General features: G+C 51.7%; 1 protein-coding gene across 3 annotated transcripts in view; it reads right to left on the bottom strand.

Moving 5' to 3' along the window:
• Window positions 1-21,325, bottom strand: part of BICD2 (BICD cargo adaptor 2) — a 63,275-nt gene that overhangs the window by 12,195 nt on the left and 29,755 nt on the right. Inside the window, exons 3-8 of one of the 3 annotated variants that reach the window (XM_045772559.2) lie at window positions 18,028-18,180; window positions 16,201-16,635; window positions 14,625-15,632; window positions 14,372-14,523; window positions 12,879-13,089; window positions 3,568-3,611 (exon numbers count right to left, since the gene is read on the bottom strand). In XM_045772559.2, the coding sequence (XP_045628515.1) occupies window positions 3,597-3,611; window positions 12,879-13,089; window positions 14,372-14,523; window positions 14,625-15,632; window positions 16,201-16,635; window positions 18,028-18,180 (1,974 nt within the window). In that variant the 3' untranslated portion in view covers window positions 3,568-3,596. Of the gene's footprint in view, window positions 1-3,567; window positions 3,612-9,010; window positions 13,090-14,371; window positions 14,524-14,624; window positions 15,633-16,200; window positions 16,636-18,027; window positions 18,181-21,325 lie in introns of those variants that run through there. The other 2 variants (XM_045772560.2, XM_045772558.2) reach the window with 2 other exon arrangements.

Raw genomic sequence — 21,325 nt, forward strand, 5'->3', positions numbered from 1 at the left:
ATGTTGCGATGAACATGGGAATATAGGTATCTTTTTGAAATACTGATTTCATTACCTTTGGATATATACTGAGAAGTGAAATTGCTGGATCATATTGTAGTTCTATTTTTAATTTTTAAAGGAACTTTTCTACAGTGGCTCCACCAGTTTACATTCATACAGATAGGGACAAAGGTTCCTTTTTCTCCACATCCTCACCAACACTTGTTATCTTTTGTCTTTTCGACAATGGCCGTTGTGACATGTGTGAGTTGAAATTTCATTGTGGTTTTACTTTGCATTTCTCTAATGGTTAGTGATGCTGAGCAGCTTTTCATGTACCTGGCCATTTTAGTATCTTCTTGGCGGGGGGGGGGAGTCTATTCAGGTTTTATAACCACCTTTTAAATTGGATTATTTGTGTTTGGTTTTTTCTATTGAATTGTTTGAATACCTTACATATTTTGGATACTAAATCCTTATCAGATATATGGTTTGTAAATATTTCTTCCCGTTTCATAGATTGCTTTTTCATTTTGTTGATTCTTTTGCTGTGCAGAAGCTTTCCAGTTTGATGTAGTATTGCTTGTTCATTTTTTCTTTTTACTTTTTGTGCTTTTGATGTCACACCCAAAAATTTGTTCCCAAGACCAATATCAAGGGGGTTCCACTCTGGAAAACAGTGTGGAGGTCCCTTAAAAAGTTAAAAATTGAGCTACCCTATGATCCAGCCATTGCACTACTGGGTATTTACCCCAAAGATACAGACGTAGTGAAGAGAAGGGCCATATGCACCCCAATGTTCATAGCAGCAATGTCCACAATAGCTAAATCGTGGAAGGAGCCGAGATGCCCTGCAACAGATGACTGGATTAAGAAGTTGTGGTCCATATATACAATGGAATATTACTCAGCTATCAGAGAGAACGAGTTCTCAACATTTGCTACAACATGGACGGCACTGGAGGTGATAATGCTAAGTGAAATAAGTCAAGCAGAGAAAGACAACTATCATATGATTTCTCTCATCTATGGAACATAAGAACTAGGATGATCAGTAGGGGAAGAAAGGGATAAAGAAAGGGGGGGTAATCAGAAGGGGGAATGAAACATGAGAGACTATGGACTATGAGAAACAAACTGAGGACTTCAGAGGGGAGGGGGGTGGGGGAATGGGATAGACCGGTGATGGGTAGTAAGGAGGGCACGTATTGCATGGTGCACTGGGTGTTATATGCAACTAATGAATCATCGAGCCTTACATCGGAAACCGGGGATGTACTGTATGGTGACTAACATAATATAATAAAAAAATCACTAAAATAAAAAAAAATATCAAGGGGCTTTCTCATGTTTTCTTCTACAAATTTTATAACTTGAGGTTTTACATTTAGATTTTAGATTGATTTTGATAACTGATTTTAGATCTTTTTTCCTAATTATACACATTCAGTGTTATTAATGTCAATCTAAGCACTGATTTCACTGCATCTCACAAATTTTGATCAGTTTTATTTTCATTTGCATTTCATTCAAAACATTTTAAAATTTGAGATTTCTTCCTTGATTTATATATTATTTAGAAGTTTTTAAATCTAGTCTCAGTCTGTTTATGATGCTATAATAATCAGTTTTAATGAGGGGATTTCATTTGGTTGATCATCTATCATCTATCTATCTATCTATCTACCTATCTATCTACCTATCACTGAGAGTACAGTACCCTTAAAGAGACTTCCTCATTTAAAAAAAATACCATAGAATTGGATGCCTTATAACAATACAAGTTTATTTCTTATAGTTCTGGAGTCTGGTAAGTCCAAGGCTGGGAAGTGCCAGCAGATTCAGTGTCTGGTGAGAGCCCACCTTTTGTCCTCAGCAAAAACGATAGCAAAAAGGTAGCTCTCTGGGCCCTCTTTTATAAAGCACTAATCTGACTCATCAGGACTCTACCCTCATGACGTTCTCACTTCTCAAAAGGCCCCACCTCCCAATACTGTCATGTTCAGGATTAAATTTCAACATATGAATTTTGAAGGACATACACATTCAGTCTATTGCAAATCCAAATGTATTTTGGGATTTTCCAGCTATCTTATTATTGAATCTAGTTAAACTTCACTGTGTTCTGAGGGCATATGTTTCATGATTTCTATTCTTTTTTTTTTTTTAAGATTTTATTTATTTATTTATTTATTTATTTATTTATTTATTTATTTATTTGACAGAGAGAGAGACAGCCAGTGAGAGGGAACACAAGCAGGGGGAGTGGGAGAGGGAGAAGCAGGCTCCCAGCAGAGGAGCCTGATGTGGGGCTCGATCCCAGGACACCGGGATCACGCCGAGCCGAAGGCAGACGCTTAACGACTGTGCCACCCAGGCGCCCCTGATTTCTATTCTTTTAAATGTGTTAATGTGTTCTGGGGACAAGAATGCGGTCGATCTTGATAAATGTTTCATGTGAGCTTCAGGAGGATGTTGGTGGATGAAGTTGTCTACAGTTGCCAATTATATGCAGTTGGACTGATGGTGCTGTTGAGTTCAACTATGTCCTTACTGATTTTCTGCCTATCGGATCTGTCCATCTCTGAGAGGGGTATTCAAATCTCCAACTATAATAGTGGATTTCTCAAAGTCTCCCTGCAATTCTACCAGCTTTCCCCTCACACAGTCAGACGCCCTGTTGTTAGGGGACTACACGTTAAGGATTGTTGTATTCTTGGAGAACTGATCCCTTTGTCCTTATCTAAGACCCATCATTATCCTTCTAACTTTCTGTGCTCTGAAGTTTGCCCTGTCTGAAATTAGTATAGCTACACCCACTTTCTTTGGATTAATGTTAGGATGGTGTATCTTCCTCCATCCCTTTGCTTTTAATTTTGTGTGTCTGTGTATTTAAAATCGGCTTCTTGGGGCTCCTGGGTAGCTCAGTTGGTTAAGCATCTGCCTCCCACTCAGGTCATGATCCCAGAGTCCTGGGATCGAGTCCCACATTGGGATCCCTGCTCAGCAGGGAGTCTGCTTCTCCCTCTGCCGCTCACCCAACTCATTCTCTCTCTCGCTCTCACGCAAATAAATAAAATCTTAAAAAAATAAAATAAAGTGGGTTTCTTGCAGACACCATACAGTAAGGTCTTTGTTTATTGATCCATTCTGAGAGCCTATCTTTTAATTGGTGTATTTAGATCACTGCCTAATCTTAAAGTAATCGTTGCCCTTGTTCTTTGTTCCGATTTGTCTTCTTTCTTAGCATAACAATTATGCTTTTTTTAAAAAAAACCTTTTAGTCATTGCCCAACAGTTTGCAAAATATATTTTCAAATAATGCAAGAGGTCTTTTTCTTTTTCTTTCTTTCTTTTTTTGGAGGAGAAGGGGAGAGGGAGAAAGAATCTTAAGCTGGGTGTGGAGCCTGACACAGGGCTGAATCTCACAACCCTGAGATCATGACCTGAGCCAAAATCAAGAGTTGGACGCTTAACCAACTGAGCCACCCAGGCGCCCCTATGCAGGTACACTTTCAAATAACACCATGCCACTTCTCAATTAGTTCAAGTACCTTATAATAACAAAATATTCCTAATTCTTACCTCCTGTCCCTTGTATCATTGCTTTCATCTCACTTCCACGTGTGCTGTAATCATCAAAAACATTATTACTATTATTATTTTGAACAAACTTATTAGATCAATTAACAGTATGTACAAGGGTATTTTTACTTTACCTTTATTTATCCCTTCTCTAACAATCTTCCTTTCTTTATGTAGATCAGAGTTTCTGACCTATGTAATTTTCCTTCTCTCTGAAAAACTTTTACATTTATTGCAAGGAAGGCATACTGGCAACAAACTCCCTCAATTTTTGTCTGAGCAAGTCTTTATTTCTTCTTTATTTTTCAAAGATAATTTCACAGGATACAGATACATAGGTTAGTCTTTTTATTCCTCTCTAACCAGTTTAAATATTTCACTCCGCTCTTTCTTGCTTGCATGTTTTCTAAGAAGTCAGATGTAATTTTTACTTTTCACTCACTACAGGTAAAACCCCCTCCACTCCTCAACCTCTCTAGCTTTTTTAAGGTTCTTTATATTTTATTTTCTGTACTTTGAATATCATATGCGTAGGTGTAATTTTATTTTCGTATTTGTCCTCCTTAATGTTCTCTGAGCTTGGTTCAACAATTTGGGGAAATTCCCAGTTATTGTCATTTCAAGTATTGCTTCTCTTCCTTTCTCTTTCCTGCTGGTGTTCCCCTGTGCGTATGATACACCTTTTGTTGTCCCACAGTGATATTCTTTTCCAGTTTTTTTTTCATTCTTTGTCTTTGCTCTTCAGTTTTGGACATTTCTACTGACAGATCCAGAAGCTCAGCGATTCCTCAGCTGTGTCCAATCTATTAATGACGTCATCAAAGGCTTTATTACTGTCACAGTGGTTTACTTCCAGAATTTTAAAAATCTTTCTTAGATCATTCCATCTCTCTACTTATATTACCCATCTGTTTCTACATGGTGTCTACTTTTTCCATTACTGCCCTCAATATTAGTCAAAGTTGTTTTAAATTCCTGGTCTGATACTTCCAACATTTCTGCTGTATCTGAATCTGGTTCTGATACTTATTCTGTCTTTTCAGAGTGCGTCTGGTAAGGTGTGGGGAAGAGGAAGCATTCTACAGGCCTACAACTAGGTCTGTGATTAGAGCACCTGTGTCCCTGGGCTCTGAACTCCACAAAGGTTTCACAGGTTTTTTTCTTCTTTTCACCCCTTCAGGTAGTAAAGTATGGCCAGAGGGGACTGGAGTTGTGTATTTCCCTTCCCCCAGGTCTCTTCGGCCATAGTAAAATAGTTTGTCCTCCAGAGGAGGGCTGGTCAAAAGCAGAATACTCTAGGACACTTAAAAATGGCTCCTTTTCCCATTCTGCTGCTGACAGAATCCTGAGGGGACTTTCCTTTGATATTCATAGTGAGACCCCCGTAGAGCCACTGGAGGTAAAACTCATGTAAGCGTGAGGGTCCCCACGACTGGGCCCTCCCAGGCTTTTCACTACACTGAGCTTTCGGCAATCTGCCAATTACAGTTCACGTTTCCCTGTCCAGGTTATAACTGCTCTGATAAGTTGTAATTCTCTGTATCTGTCTCCATAATTTTGGGGACAGTGGTGTGTCCTGTAACCTCACTTCTCTGACAGATCCAAGAAGGGTGGTTGCTTTTTCAGTTTGTTCAGCTTTTCACTTGTTAGGACAAAGTGATGATTTCTAAGCTCCTTACAAGTTGGACCAGAAACTAGAGGTTCTGTTGGAAAATTTTAGAGTACGGATTCAATTTCTCATTATATAAGTCTGTAAGATTATTTCCTCTGGAGTGTTTTTGTAGTTGGTGTGATTCAAGTGACTTGCCAAATCATCAAGGCTATCTAATTTGTTAGCACTGTTAGATTATCTTATAATCCTTTTTATTCATGTCAGGTCATAATATCCCCACTCTTATCACTGATGTCAGTAATTTGAGTCTTCTCTGTTCTTCAGTCTGGCTAAAGACTTGTCAATCTGTCAATCTTTTCTAGGAAATAACTTTTGTTTTCATTGATTTTTTTTCCTATTGATTTTTATTTTTCACTCACTTCTGCTCTATTTACTATTTCCTTCTCTCTGCTGCATTTGGGTTTAGGTTATCTAATTTCTTTGGTGTATAAATGTTGATAGTACTTTATTGTAATCTTTCTATTTCTGTAAAATCAGAAGCAATTTCCCCATTTTCATTTCAGATTTTTAGTACTGCCTTCTTTTTTCATGATGTAAAGGTCTGTCATTTTGTTGATCTTTTCAAAGAAACAACTTTTGGTTTTGTTGATTTTCTCCATTTCTCCTCACTGCTTATTTCATTATCTCCACTCTAATCCTTACCATTTCCTTTCCTCTGGTTGCTCTGGGCTTAGTTCGTTCTCTTTTTCTATTTTCTTAAGGTGAGAGACTAGGTTATTGATTTGAGATCTTCTTTTCTTCTTGGTATCTTTTTTGACCCATTAAGTATAGTTTCATTTACACATACTTGTGAATTTCCCACATTTCATCATTATTCTCAACTTTATTCTATTATCATTAGACAATATAGTTTGTATGATGTCAATCTTTATTGTTTTGTGGTTTACCAGATGCACTTAATAAGAATGTATATTCTACTGTTGGTTGGAGTGTTCCCTAGATGTAGTAGGTCTAGCTGGTTCATGGACCTGGTATTTTTTTTCCTTTTTGATACTGTCTTGTTGTATTATTGAAAGTGGGGTATTAAAGTCCCCAACTCTTGTTGAACTACTTCTCCCTTCAATTCTGGCAGTTTTTGCTTAGTATGTTTTTTAGCTCTGTTGTTTGGTGCATATGTATTTATTACTGTTATAGCTTCCGGGTGACTTCACTATTTTATCATTATATAATATCTTTCCATGTCTCTCGAAGCAATTTCTGTTCTATAGTCTATTTTGTCTGATATTACTATGTGGTTACTGTTTGCATGGAATATTTTTTTTCATTCCTTTACATTTAACTGATACATACCTTTGACTCTAAAGCAAGTCAGTTATGAATGCGCAGCTCAATCATGGTGTGAGAAATCAATGCAATTTGGCAAGTGAATCTATCCCAGCTTTGAGTCTCTGTTGTATGCTTCCAGTTCATAATGTACAGAAACACACACAGGCAGCCTGCACGGACAGACTCAGGGTTACCCCTGGGAGGAAAAGTGGGTGCAGAGTGCATAAGAGCTCTGAGGGCTGCCCTTGTCTGCTTCTCATGCAGATAGTGGGTGCAAAGTGTGCAGTTTGCAGAACTCTAGCCAGCGGACACTTTTTTGCACTCTTCTGTAGTGTGCATTACCCTTAACACCTTCGGGTAAACAAATCTTAATTCCCTACTTGACAGTAAAATGAACAAAACGCATCCTGGCATGTGTGTGTGTGACTGATTCTATTGTTCTCCCCTCCTAGGAGGCCCAGGAGGGGGTGTGCTCACGGTATCAATGCAGGGAGACCTTTTCTGTGGGTGAGGTACTGTGGCATTGCCTTTTCCTGCTTAGAAGAAGCTCCGTGTGGGGGTGGGGGGGCAATCCCCCCACCTTAGGGACCTGAGTTTACAAAAGCAAGGTTCATAGGTGAATGAGATGAACTCACAAGAGCCAGTGTTCTTGCCCACAAGAAATCTGACAAAATGGTAACACATAGCCCTTCCAGCTCCACTGTTCGTACATGGCTGAAAGGTGAGCACATACAGAGGAAAATCTGATGGCACCCTAACCCTGCAAGATCCCATCGCAGATGACATCAGGATATAGGCACATCTGTTGTCCCAGGAGGCTCCTAAGGGCAGGAGGCAGCCTAGAGCCTCGCCAGGACTGGCAGACAGAGGCATCCCATTATTAACTGTCTCAAAAAGCATCCCGGTGGCGGGGTGGGGGTGGGGGGAGCAAGGAACTCTGTAGCTGCTGGTCACACGATCTGTGTTCACTGTGTGCAAATGTGGACTGTACGTTGGGATGGGTGCCATTTCCTAAATGCAAATTACACTTTGGTTAAAAGCTGACTAAAATTCACACTGTTACAGGACAAAGGCCCAGCTCCATGGCCTGGTACCCCAGACCTTGGGGATGATGACAGTGGCAGCAAGAACCACATCATCAAGTCATCTGTTGAGTACCTTCTGCATTCCAGTTACCTAGGGCTTGATGAAATTTCACAACCTCTGAGCCAAGAACTATCATCCCTAACCTACGGAGGGGAAACTGAGGCCCAGAGAGAACTCAGCCACGGTAAGTGAGCCACTGAAAGGGGGCGATTCAACCAAAGTCTACCTTCGAGCTGAGCTGTTGTTTCCAGCTCTGGGAACCTTTCAGGGGTTGGGGTGAAAACCACTGCAGGGAGATGGAGGAGGCGGTGGAAATGGAGAAATTCCCTCTTGGAAGGGAAGGCCAAGCAGGAGGCCTTTCAGGCCAAATGACCCCCCAACTCCCCTAAATCAAGAGACTGGCACTCCATCCCTGAAATGAAGAGCCACAAGTACAAGAACCCAGAGCATGCTAGGAGTAGAGAAGGCCTCGGCGTCTGTGCTTGTGAGTCAAACACCCCAAATGATGGGACTGGGCCAGAGCCACAATGCGCCACACACATGGAGGCAGCCAAGGGCGGGATGGCACCTGCCCTGCCCACCCCACTGCCAGCATCTCCTCCTCCTCCTCCAGATCTGTCACGGGCTGTCTTTTCCACCTCTTCCAGGGGCCTGGTGGGGAGGCATGGGCCAGCAGGGGAGGAAGATTCCTTCTAGCTACTGAGTTAGAAAAATGAGTCTCTTTTGAAAGAGGTTTCAAGCTGAACACGGGTTCCAGCAGCCGCTACTCAAGCCAGACGGGCATCATGAGAGGAAGGAGCCCTGCAGCAACCACAAGGCAAGGGGTGAGACCTTGGGTGGAGGGAGATGTCCTGGGAAGAGGCCAGGGCAGTGAGGCCTTGGCCTCGGAGAGCTGCCCCAAGGTTTGGGCAGTCCCTCAGGCCTCAGACTGTCAGAGAAACAGTGCCAGAGTGTCCCCAGGACTTCCTGTCCCCTCCGCCAGGATTTGCTCCTAAGCTCACACCAGGATAAGCTCAGCATGCCTCAGAAACATTCCTACAGGTGAACATGGCTTTGCACGGACAAACAGGTAACTCTTATTGCCTGAATCCATTCATCCCTGAGTTCACAGAGCAAGAGTTTGGACAGCAAATGACCCCACATTATACAAATATCTGCTCTTGCGAGAGGATAGCGTGAAGGCAACGTGCTCTCACTGCCACACTGCTGGGTGCTCACGACACCTGAGGCCCACTGCTGGAGGCGTCCCACACCTCCCCTCCTGTCCATACCTCCCGAAATGGGCCTCAGGCTGCCTCCAGTTCCTACCACCAGGGTTACTGATAGGCTGGTTTTGTTGTTTTAGGTACTGGAATTACGATGCATTGCTGGACCCACAGTCACCTGGAGCAGGGGGTCAGAGCAGCCACAGAGAACAAGTCTTGTGCTTTTGTATTATTCTTTATTTATTGGTCCTACCAACGAGACCCTTACCAGGCCCACTGTTCCTATGTGAACTGGCTTTGCAGACATTCGTGCCGCATGCCCGTGTCCCAAGTCGAGACCGATGGCTCCTTCCTACTCTTTTTCCACGCTCTGCCTCATTTTCTCAGAGTATGAAGGCATTTTTGTTTGTTTGTGTCTGTGTAAAGGTTCCTTGGCAGGAGAACATGCATATGATCTTAAAATAAAGACAACATTCTGACACTAAGGTAATGCACAGAAAAAAATACAGTACTCAGACATCATTGCAAATAAATACCCATACAGATGACGTTATCGTAGATGTAACATTATTTCTTACGAATCAACACTGTAATAGAAGGTAAAAATAGGGGTCCCTACAACTAGGAATAAGAAATGCTTATTCCAGGAAACAGAATTCTTTTATCCTTGCTACTTATATATTATTATAATTTGTCCTTTACTTTGGAGGAGGGAGGACACTTTCTTCCTCTGTGAGTACCAATTTTACCGTAAGCACAGCCTCACTCAGCAAACCTGACAGGACGCAGCCCTGGATTGCTGAAGGGCTTTACTGAGTTCTGTTTCCTGAAATTAACAGTGATTAGTTACACCAAGCAAGAGAATAGAGCACGTCTCTTCCTCACATTTGCAAAGAACACTATGGCTAGCCCTCACCCCAGCGCACGAGGCCGACAGCGCCGGCACCCCTGCCCCCGCTCTTCACAAACGTGGCATGCTGCTCCCCGCTTGCTTAGCTTGTCTCTCGGGCCCATTTGGTTCCCAAAGCACACTCAACGTGTGTGCTCACTTTCCTTTTCTCAGCCCCTGAATTTGCAAGGATCTGCGCGGTAAAGAATCACTGACTAACAGAATTTTGCACAATTGCTGTTTTCTTTCCCTCAATGAAGATGCCCAGGTTCACATATGAAGGTGTGCGTCCATTCACACCTACTGGTCCACACTGGCCTTCAACTTTCCCAACTAGCTCTTCACTGTCCATTTTAGAGCACGTACGATGCTGGGACACCTCCCTTAACTGATGAAGGCACTACTGGCAATGATTACTAACAAAAAGGTGTTGAAATAGAACACCCTAAAAATCGACGACTGTAGGATTTTCTAAGTGTACCACAATATGGCACAACAACCAGAACAAAACAATTCCAATTTGGAATTTCACTGGTACAGTTGCATAAAATTCTGTTAATCAGTCATGCTTCACAATGTCCTAAAACCCAGAAGATTCTGGAATTTGTAGGTAATACTACTCACTCAATAATTTATCTTTTTGTTTTCAAGTGCCTATTACTGTTTAACCAGAGCAAAGGTCAAGTTTTCTTCTTGTTACATTAAACTATTCCTAAGAATAATAATAATACAATATGAAAAACCCCAGAATCGGAATACCCTGGATTTCTTAATGAACATGGCATTTAAAATCTGTAATTTCAAACATGAGCCATAATGCCGTAAAACCTAAAAGGCAGCTGAGCCACAGCGTGGATACGTTTTGCTGAGCTCCTTGCCGGGTCGAGGCCTTCATCTAAAGAGTCTAGAGCTACACGCTAGGAAAACACATCCATGCCACGTGCTGACGTCAGATCAACACGGCGGGAGCTAAGACGGCGCGCTACAGGACCACGAGACAGACCACGGCATCTGAGACCGTCTCTATGGGAGGGAGTAAGGAAGCAAATATAATATCAAAATATCAAAAGTGCACAGGTTGATCGGATAAAAAGGGCATCTGTAAGAGGGAGACCCCGGTGTTGAGCGTTTCTAGCGGGTTTCTAAGCGAGCCTGACGGCCGCTGTCCAAGCAGATTCTTCAGCGCGGTACAAAGGCCTTCCAGGCAGCAACCGGCGGCATTCTCAACATTAAAGCTTTTTTTTCCTCTGCCATTAAACACTCAGGGAATGCTAACTTGGAAAGAACTGCAGTGGCATATCCAAACACGTTTCTAAGTGGACTTTTAGGCTGCCCTTCCTTCCTCTGCGTGGGCCCACGGGAGGGGGAGGGGCTGCAGTGTAACAGGGCCGCGGCCGAGTCCTCCCCGCAGCTACTCTACAGCTGAAAACGGGAGAAAACAAGACAGCGTTAGAACCGGCACCAGTCAGACAACCGAAGCTCTGGCCGGGTGAGGACGTGGCGCGTTAGTGGGCAGCAGAGAAGACCTGCAAGTGTTAGGAGGGGCCACCAGCCCTGGTGCCTTGGGAAGACCCCTGCAAGTATGGAGAGAAGCGGCGTGCCAGGCTCGGCAGCGGGCAGAAGCGGCGTGCGGGGCCAGCGGGCAGCCATGCCCCTGGAAGACCTGCTTGCAGAGGGGACGGCCTGACCCCTCCTCAGGTGGGAGGGGAATCCGAACGAGACCCGACGTCCCGTCAGCAAGGCAGCCTGGAGCTGGGCACTGGCACGGCCTGGCCCGCATCTCCCTGCTTCGGTAGTCTGCCAAAGCCAAGGGAGTCTGTGCAGCACCTGGAGTCTGGTGACCGAGACGCGCTTGGGAACCGAGGCGAGAGCTGTAAGAGGGGCAACGCAAACCCCCTCTGGAACATGGAGAGATCAGGCAAAGAGCCCTTCAGGGAAAGGACGGAGGCCTCGTATCCTATAGCCCCCATGGGCAACAGGGAGAGAAATACTGCAAAGTCCTGCTTCTGCACATGGGACCTCAGGTGGCCTATGCATGCCAGCTCTGGGAACGGAGAGTCCTACAGCTGCCTTTGCTGCCCGTCCCCACGTCTGGAACTGCACTGACGAGGGGGAACCATCCCCATCCTGCGTGCGTCCTGGACCAGGCCCCAGGCCATGAGGGGCTCCCTCCCCACACTGGGCTAGGCTCTGGCTACAGATGTGGGAATCCCTCATTTTAGCCCATCCACTGGGGGTTTCCAGAGCCCTGTTCTGGGGGGTCTGATGATGAACAGAGGCTAAAGAAACCTGTCCTGAAGGCTGGGACACGCTAAGTACAAAGGACAGGCTTCCTGTGAGGACAGGGTCTGGCCAGGGACTTCAGAAGTTTTTCTCACGAAAAAACCCCAGGCCTTGGGCCTGCCAACGTGTCACCTCACAGGCCACCAGACAGCCGTGCAGATGTCAGAGAGAGAGGCTGAGCCTGCTGAGCTCTGTGCCCGGCGAGTATGAGCAGTGCCCGGGGCACACACGCGCCCAGGCTGGAGGACGCAGGGCTCGAGGCTGCTGTGTTTCTGGGCTTGGGGGAGGGAACTCTGTCCCAAATGTGATGTGCGGTGAGATTCCGCACCAACTGCAAAGGAATTCTCTGTCAACTGTGCCGAGCTCCGTGCGGCCTCCGACGCTGCGCTTAGTGCGCGGGGCGGAACCTCTAACACTGCTTCTGGTGCTGGGGCAGAGCCACTGCGCTAGACACATGCAGGGAACATGCAAGTTTCACCTCGGGTTCCGCCCCTACCCCTGCAGGAGCCCGCGGCACACAGGCCCCGGAAGGCCCCGGGTTTGCAAGGACACGCGGCTCTGACCCACCTTGACACGCCCTCCCCCCACCATGAGAGCAGCTGCTGTGAAGGGTGGTCCCGAGGGGTGAGAACAGACACAAAGCTCACAGGGTCCAGGTGGAACAGCGCGCCGCCTCGGCCACATCCTTCCCTCTGTGCATTAGTCACGGTTAAGACCAGCCTAGCACCGCGGTCCCACTGCTGCTGGGTTAGTGGAGGTGAAGCGGACAGGTGACGTGAGGCAGGGTAGCTGCAGCTGCGGCCCCGTGGCCCTAATCGCAGTAAATGTTATACTTCTCGCCGCAGAGCACCTGGGTGGTGAGCCCGGCGCCCTCGGCCCTGTCGCTGGCACAGGCGCAGGTGTGACTTACGCTCGGGGTGCCCGGCTTGGCCTTGGAAGCGGCCTTGGCGCGGCCCCGCCGGGTCTGCTCGTGGTCCAGCTCGAGCAGCTCCAGCCGCTGGGTGAGCGCCAGCTTCTGCTGGATGGCCATGCGCAGCAGGGAGTTGAGCGTCTTCTTCTCGTCCTCCGCGGCCGCCAGCTGCCGCTGCATCTCATCCAGCTGCGTGATGTACTCGTCACACCTATGGAGGTGCCAGAGGCAACAGCGTGGCTGAAGCAGCCGCAGAGCACACGGCACACGTGGCTGAGGACCCGCCCGGAGGGCCTGGGCAGGCGGGCAGAGGGCAAGGGGACTAGGAGGAAGCGGCTGGCCCTCAGGCTTCCCCTGGGAAGGGCTCCCCAGCTGGTTTTCACTAAGGGAGATGGCAGCTGCCCCGCAAGCTTCCAGATGGCTGAGGGGCACCGGGTCCTCACGGGTAAACCCAAAGGCAGGACTTGGCTTGTTTCAGATCGGTGTGTGCACACAGTAGGTGCCTGGTAAGTCACCAAATGGCTAACGAAGAGTCTGGGAAAAGCACATGTGGACGTGCCCCCTCCTGTCATCTGCTTAACTGGGACCTGTACCCCCTCTCTCCATGGAGCTGGGAGAGAAACACCCACTCCAGGTGTGTCCCTGAGGGAGCCAGCAGTGGGCACGCCTGTCCCTCACCTCCACCCGCCACGGTCCTCCCTCTCTGGGGGCCAAGGGTGCACTGCCAAGTTTGTGATCTCAGGTTATCTGAGAAGCCAAGTTCTTAAATGAAACAGGTTGCGGAAGTGAGGCTCACCACGCCGCCCCATGGTGAGGCAGTGACTGTGGGGTCCTTCCCAAACTCCTCGCCCAGGAGGACAAGGAGTCTTCAGGGAAGCCTGGAATTTTCTTTCCTTGTCTTTGTTCCTCTCCTACAGCACGAGGAGCAGCAGACCCCGATCTGGGTTCCAACCCCATCCAAACCATAGCCTCAGCCTCCCTGCCCTCAAGAAGACCCACCCGGACCACCGAGAGCCCGTCCCTGGTGCCTGCCCAACACCAGCCCCTCTGGGGGTGCCAACGCCTGAAACCAGCCCCCCTCCCCACACAGCCTCCTGCTGACTTCCTGGTAGAGGCGTCTGGGTGCCTGTGAACACGGGTGACTGCCCTCCCCCAGCTTAATCCCCAACTGGCAGGTCAGACAGGGCACCCCAGGACCCCACTTATGCTGGGCAGGGAAACTTCCTGTGAATCTACAAACTTCCTGCTGAGTTCTGGGGGGCTAACTCCCTGTCTGTCAGGGGTCGGCCTCAGCCCGCACCCCCTTCAAACCTCGTGCCTCCAGCCTGGCCTCTGGGCCCTAGCCTCTCAGCCTCCCGCCAGCCTCCTCCTCTTGCGTGCAGAGTGCAGATGACGCTGCAGTCAACAGCCCCGTGGGCCTTCACCGGCGGCAGGCACGGAGCCCCCCGCAGGGCCTGACCCCGGGCCGCACGGGCAGGAGCCGTGGGCGTTACCTGGTGGCAAACATGGCGCGCAGGGAGGAAAAGGTGGCCGCGTCCTCCTTGAGGGCCTTCAGCTCGTTGCGCAGCTTCATCATGGTCTCGGTCACCATGGCCTTCTCGTTCTCGTACTTGCTCTTCAGATTGGCCAGAGCCACCTCGGCCGTCTGCGAGTCAGACACACAAAGAGCAGGGGCTTGAGAAACAGGGGGGGGGGGGGGGTGTCTCGCCCGGGGCGGAGGAGGAGCGCGACCCCGCGGCCACGCACCTGCTTGTTGGCCTTGAGCACCGTGCGCAGCGTGGTGATCTGCTCCCTCTTGGTGCTCAGCAGCGACTTCAACTTGAGGATCTCCTCCATGAGCGCCTCCCGGTCCTTGTCCGCGGCGGGGCCCAGCTCCTGGGAGGCCAGGCGCTGCCGCGACAGCTCCGTGGTGCGGTCCACAGCCGCCTGCAGGTGCCTGATCTGGTCACGGATGATGGCGATCAGATTATAGATGTTCATGGGCTCCCGACGTGGGTCACTCAGGGGCGAGGGCAGGGAGGGGCCAGGCGAGGGGCTGCTGTCCCCCGCCCCGCCCTCTGTGGCTGGCGGCCCCTTGGGTAGGACGGGCGAGCGGCGCCCGCGGGCCTCAGGGCTGCAGTGGCCGGCGCCGGCCGGGCCCTCTCGGTAGTAGTCCAGCACGACGCGGGTGGGCGTCTCGTTGTTGCACATGCACACGTGGTGGTAGAGGTTGGCCAGCTCCTCGCTGAAGGTCACCAGCTCGTCCTGGGCCACGCTCAGGCTGCCCTGTGTTTCACCCGCGACGTCACTCACCTTCTTCAGCTCTGCCTGCAGCCGGGCCAGCAGCTCACGGTCCTGGCGGCTGGCCTTCTCCAGCAGGGAGACCTTCTCAGTGAGCGCCTGGCTCTCGGCCTCGTGCTGGCCCTTCTCCTCTGCATGCCGGGCCTCGCCAGCCTCGTGCTCGCTGCGCAGGGCTTTCAGCTGCTCGCGGAGCTCACCTGCCTCTGCCAGAGCCACACGGTACTTGCAAGCCAGGATCTCAGGCCCGTCGATGTCCACCTCGTAGTAGTCACCATCCTCGTGGCTGTCGCGCTCCTTCTCGCTGTCCAGCGCCGTCCGCCGCTCCTTGCCGGCCTGCAGGCGCCGCAGAGCGCTGAGGGTCTCTGTGAGGCGGCTCACCTCCTCGCGCTGCTCCGACAGGGCTCCCCGCGCCTGCTCCAGCTGCTTCTGTGTGTCCTGCAGGGTGGTCAGCAGTCCCACCTTCTCCCGTTCCATCTGCAAAAGCACAGGAGGCCCGTCAGCAGCCCGCACACAAGACCCCGGGACAGACCCAGTGGTGACCTGCCTGTGCCACAGCTGTCATTCTGCAGGTCTCTGCGACGTATGCGATGGGGGTGCCACATGTGGGGCCTCGATGGGCCCTCCCCTGCCTGGAGGCTTGCAGAGCTGGGCAGGCCCCTCCTTGGAGAGTGTGGCAGCCGGGGGCCGGGTCGTGGTGCAGACCCCGAGACTCTGCCCTGTGCAGGGCAGGAAACCCTGATGTGACGCATCCGTAGGCTACAGCACGGGAGGCCGCACGGGGACCCCGAGAGGGGGCATGAGAAAACCTGGGGGACCTGGGGCAGGCCCAAACCGCCCCCTCATCATCAGGAACCTCCTTCTCTGGGCACCTCCCCTGCAGCGCCACTTATGGTAACAACGTGGACTTCACAATAAACACTAGGAACTAGGAATGGGGGTGCACAACATCGACAAAAGCCCGGCATCTGGCCAACACCGTGGGGGGCAGGGCTGGAGGCGGAGACCGAAGCCCCGGGGCTGCGACGACCCTGGCCGCCCCCACCTGCATCAGCTGCTGCTTCAGCTTCTGGATCTCGGAGATGTTGAGCTCGCTGAGGAGGTCGGACACCAGGCTGGGGGAGGGCGGGGCGAGGCCCTCCTTGGAGGGTGTGGAGGTCCTGTTGTCCAGCGGCAGCTTGGCCAGGCCGCCGTGCTCGAAGCCGTTGGCCAGGGCCTCGGCGTCGTCGCTGAGCTTGAGGCCCTCCAGGGAGACGTGCAGGTGGCTGGTGTAGAGGGAGTCGTTGATGCTCATGTAGTGGGACAGCTCCTTGCGCAGGCTCAGCTTCTGCTCCCGCTCCGTCTTCAGGGTCTCCAGCGCCTCCTCCAGCTGCCGCTCCGAGATCTCCTTGAGCCTGATGGCGTCCTCCAGCTGGCTGTTGAGGTACTCGGTCTCCTCCTCCAGACGCTTGATCTCGTGCTTGAGGCCCTCAAACTCCACCTGGAAAGACAGCGACACTGTCCTGCGCCCGCACGAGGGGGAAGCATCGTGCAGACGCCACAGCAGGGGCTGGCCGATGCTCGGGGGCTCTGGGCACGAGGTGCACACACACACCTGGGACCCGTGCACCTGCTGTCGGCAGAGCCAGAGACGCGACGGACACCAGGACACAGGCGTCCCTCTGCACGTGGGTCGGGTCACTCAGAACGTCACCACACACACACTGGCTGTACGTTCTACAAAAGCTACTCAACGAACACGAATAGTTGGTTAAATACGGTAAGACGCATCAAACGCGTATGCGGTGACCATCACTTCCAGTCCTATTTCCAAACAGAAGCACGACCGCGCCCACGGAGGGACGTGCCGCAGCGCTCCCGGCACCCAAACCCGGAGGCACCCCAGTGGGAGCGGAAGACAATCCAGAGTCACACGGACTGAAACCATGTCTGCGGGGGGGACAAGGGAGGTGCCCGCAGTGGGGGCTCAGGGCCTATGGGACATTTCTAAAAACACTTATCACTCTGGTATATTGGTGCAAGAAATAAGGAGCAAACCACTTAGATGCAGGACTGACTGGATCTTTAGGAATCACGGCCCAGGGAAGGGGAAGGCCAGGGAGGGGACTAGACGCCACCACCTGCCTCAGTTTCCCTGTCTCAGGACACGTGTGCATGACCGCTGATGCACACAGTGTCGCAGCAGGCCTGCTCTGCAGGCAGAAGCAGGGGCTCAGCACCTCTGTCTTGCTGTCGACACACACACATGGGCCCAGGCCTCCCCAAGCAAGATCTGAACCTCCAGGACGCTGAGGTTTGGGGCTCCTGGGAAAAAGGTCCCCCGGTCCTCAACCTGCAGAGCTGTGGCCCCTGCAGAGGTAGGCGGCAGAAGCAGGCCTTCAGGGTTACCACGTGGGCGTCCTGTCACCAGTGGAAGTGATCCTTCTCACCCCACCTGTTGTTGGGGTAATCTGAACGCAGCAATGAGAGGTCAGACCCCTCCCTACTGCCCCTCAATGCCCATGAGCTCTACCTGGGGGCCACCAAGGCCTGGGACCACACATGGACAAGGGAGCGGGCAAACCTGAGGCAGTGGGAGGGATGGAGCTGGACACCCCTCGTCTTGGGCTCTGGGTGTCCCCTCTGCATCACCTTCTGTATTTTTTTCCACTTTTGCTGACCAGGACACCTTAGCCAGGCCAGCAGTCAGCCAATTCTACAGGCAGAGACCTCATTCTCGCGGTCCAGGAGAGGCCAGGCCCTGCCACCACACCCCCCAGGCCACAGCAGTGTGTGCACGGCCCTGGGCTCGGCTGTGGGGAAGGAGGCAGGGAAGCGCCTGTAGGCCGCAAAGACCGCGAAGGGAGGGACGGGCCGTAGCCCAGACACTTGCCTGGTTCTGCCTGAGCACAGACACCTGCTTCTGCAGGCTGATGTTCTCCTCCTCCAGCTCCGAGTAGTCCTGCAGCAGACGGGCCTCTCGGAACTTATACTCCTTGATGTCATCCCGCAGGCGGCCACGCTGGGTCTCCACGTTCTGGTTGATCTGCCGAGAGGAAGGTGGGTGTGGGCAGCTGGCAGTAGCTGGTCCCACCGGCACTGGAGGCCACGTAGCTGGGACTCAGAGCCCACATGGAGCCTGGTGTGGCCACCCAGCGGGAGCCGCGGCCCGAGCAGTGTGCTCTGGGGGCGAACCGTGCAGGGTCTCAGCCTGCTCTGACCCCTGGTTCCTTCATCTGTAAAATGGGCTAAAAGCAGTCCTTCCGGGGGCGCCTGGGTGGCACAGCGGTTAAGTGTCTCCTTCGGCTCAGGGCGTGATCCTGGCGTTATGGGATCGAGCCCCACATCAGGCTCCTCCGCTAGGAGCCTGCTTCTTCCTCTCCCACTCCCCCTGCTTGTGTTCCCTCTCTCTCTGGCTGTCTCTATCTCTGTCGAATAAATAAATAAAATCTTTAAAAAAAAAAAAAAAAAGCAGTCCTTCCATCACATGCTGCAGCTGCTCGAACAGCCCAGCGCCATCTGACCCAGCAATGACCGTCCTTGGCACGCACTCTGAGAAGCGGCAGCACTAGTCACAGTAGCCAAATGTGGAAACAACCCAAAGCCCGCTGACCGGCACACAGTTAAACGGCACGTGATACATTCATACAGCAGGTGTCGTCCAGCCATGAAGACTGACGTGACACACCACCACGTGCCGTAACACGAAGGAACCTGGAACCACTACCGTGAGGGAAAGAAACTAGATACGTGGTCACATACCGTGTCATTCCACACACAGGAAATGTTCACAACAGGCCAACCCGCAGACACAGAAGGCGGAACATGGGGTGGTGGGGAATGAGCACTTGACACGGTTTCTTTCTAGAGTCACGGAACTATCCAGAAGTGAATTTGGGACGGTGTATAAATCTGTGTACAAATCTGTGTACACGTGAGGTGAGCTGTAAGGGTCGCGGATTATAGGAGTCAAACTGCTACCTTGAGGACTCAGGTGTCACAGACCTGATGTGAGCTGCCACCTGGTGCCCTAAGCCAGGACCTGGCTGGGTCCCTGGACCTCAGTCCTTGTGACATTCTGGGCCGTCCTGCACGTGACGTTTTGCAGCTCCCTCCTGCACTGTGACACTGGAACGATCTCCAGACCTGGCCAACGCCCCCAGGGGGAGGGATGACCCCTAGACAGAATACCTCCCACCTGTTCCCGTTTCCATTTGGTGCCCCCAGACCAGTGCCACCCCTCCGGGCCTCCCCGCTCCCCGCACTGCCGGCACACTGGCCTCTCCACTGTGCTGGGGCTCCGCAGACAGGACCCCGGGTCTCCATGCAGGTGCACACACAACGGCAACACCAGACTGCTAAAATGCAACAGGCCAGGGAGAAAGAAGGAAAACAGGAAAGCAACAGAAAGGGGACGTCATTCCATAGCAAGAATTGTCATTCCTGACAATTACTCACTACGTGAGTCTCCGGCTAAGTGACCCGAGGCGGTGGCCAACAGCGGGGACACAGCACGCGACAGGCTGGAGAAAAAGCAAGACTCACCCGGAAAGCAAAACTCCTGCTGAACAGGCAGAAATAAGCACAACGGTACAGCCCGAGAGGCGATGTGAGGAAACAGTCACTCACTTCCGTGGACACGTAGGGGCAGCTGGAAATCCCTGACAAAGCTCCACGCACAGTCACAGGGCTGGCCACCACCCTTGTTTACCGCCCGACCAGTCAGGGTTAACATCAGCGTCCACATGGCGAGGCCCCCACATCCACGTACTCAGGCAAATGCCAGTGTAGATGCCACCATGCTGGGTACAGGTGAGAGTGACATTCAGTTCAGCTCTCTGAGTGAAGCACAACACCCTCCATGATGGGCCTCCTCCAATCAGTTCAAAGTCCTGAAGAAAACACTGGAATTCTCCAGAAAGAGGAACTCTGTCTCCAGACCCCATCGGACTCCGGTCTCAACATCAGCTCTTCCCTGGGTCTCCAGCCCCTGGCCCACCGCCCTCACAGGCACACGAGCCAACTCCTTACACTCAGTCTCTCCCCCTGGTGTGCAGCTCTGGAGAGCCTCACTACTACCACAACCACTGAGGGATAAGAACCATGACCGTGGCCTTCCCCCACCCACGTGGCTACAGCAGGCTGGGGGCTCCCCACCTGTGGCTCAGCCCACCCTGGCCCAACGCACCTGCTCGGAGCAGCTGCCACTCAGCATGGGAGGACACGGGAGGTGACACAGGGAGCGTGGCCATGAGCAAAACACATGCCTGTCCTTCCAAATGGGCTTTATTTAAAGCTCAACAACTCCCCTCAAAAAGCGAGGGACCCTGAGATGGACAGAAAGAGGAGGTAGCAGGGGAGCACAGGCCAGCCTGTCTGCCCGCCCCAGGCCTCGTAGACACTCTGCACCCCAGAAGCTGAGCGCCAGGCTGCATGTGGGAACCCTGCTGAGCTGTAGCTGCACACAGCCCGGTGCTCGACCGAAGCAGAACTCCCAGCCTGCAAGACCATCCACGGAAAGCGCACACGCCGCAGGTTCCGGCTTGCCCCGAGCGTGCGCTGTTACCCACGCCCACGGCATTTGCTGACTCCCATGAACACCAAGCAAGTGCCTGCTCGTTCCTCTGCCAGAAATGTCCTGCCAATTCCGCCCTCTCTCACCTGGGGTGCAGGAGGTGCCCAAACACGCGTGGCATGACCTGACATGGCCACTGGGCGGGGTGGAAGCCAAGGCCTGAAACCCGCAGCTCCCACCCTCCAGACTGCAGAAAGAGACACGTGGGGCAGCTTTCTCCACAGCCAGGGCAGACTCAGCCTTCCCAACTCAGGGTGACGGGCCCATGGGGAGACCCATGTCGGTCCCCAGGAGTCACATCCCACCTTGCTCCATTGCCACAAATGACAACACAGCCTCCCATCATAAGCACCCGGGCTGACGAAGGGCCCGGGGCCCCGGGGGTAGGGAGGTTAGGGGCGCCAAGCTGTCAAGTTGGCCCAGGACACCATGGGGCAGGTGAGGGCACCGTCCGCTGACGTTACAGAATCCAAACGCCTGCATTTTGGTCCCACAGCAGACATGGCACCTCCACCTCGCACACGCCCAACTCTGAGGGCTCCAGCAAGCTCCAGCGGGCCACCGTGTGGTCTGGTTTTCCCCAAAGTAAGCCTCGATGAGGGGCACAGACAGCAAA

This window comes from Ursus americanus, chromosome 34, assembly GCF_024610735.1.
Source record: "Ursus americanus isolate L20-20 chromosome 34, mUrsAme1.1.p, whole genome shotgun sequence".
NCBI lineage: Eukaryota > Metazoa > Chordata > Mammalia > Carnivora > Ursidae > Ursus > Ursus americanus.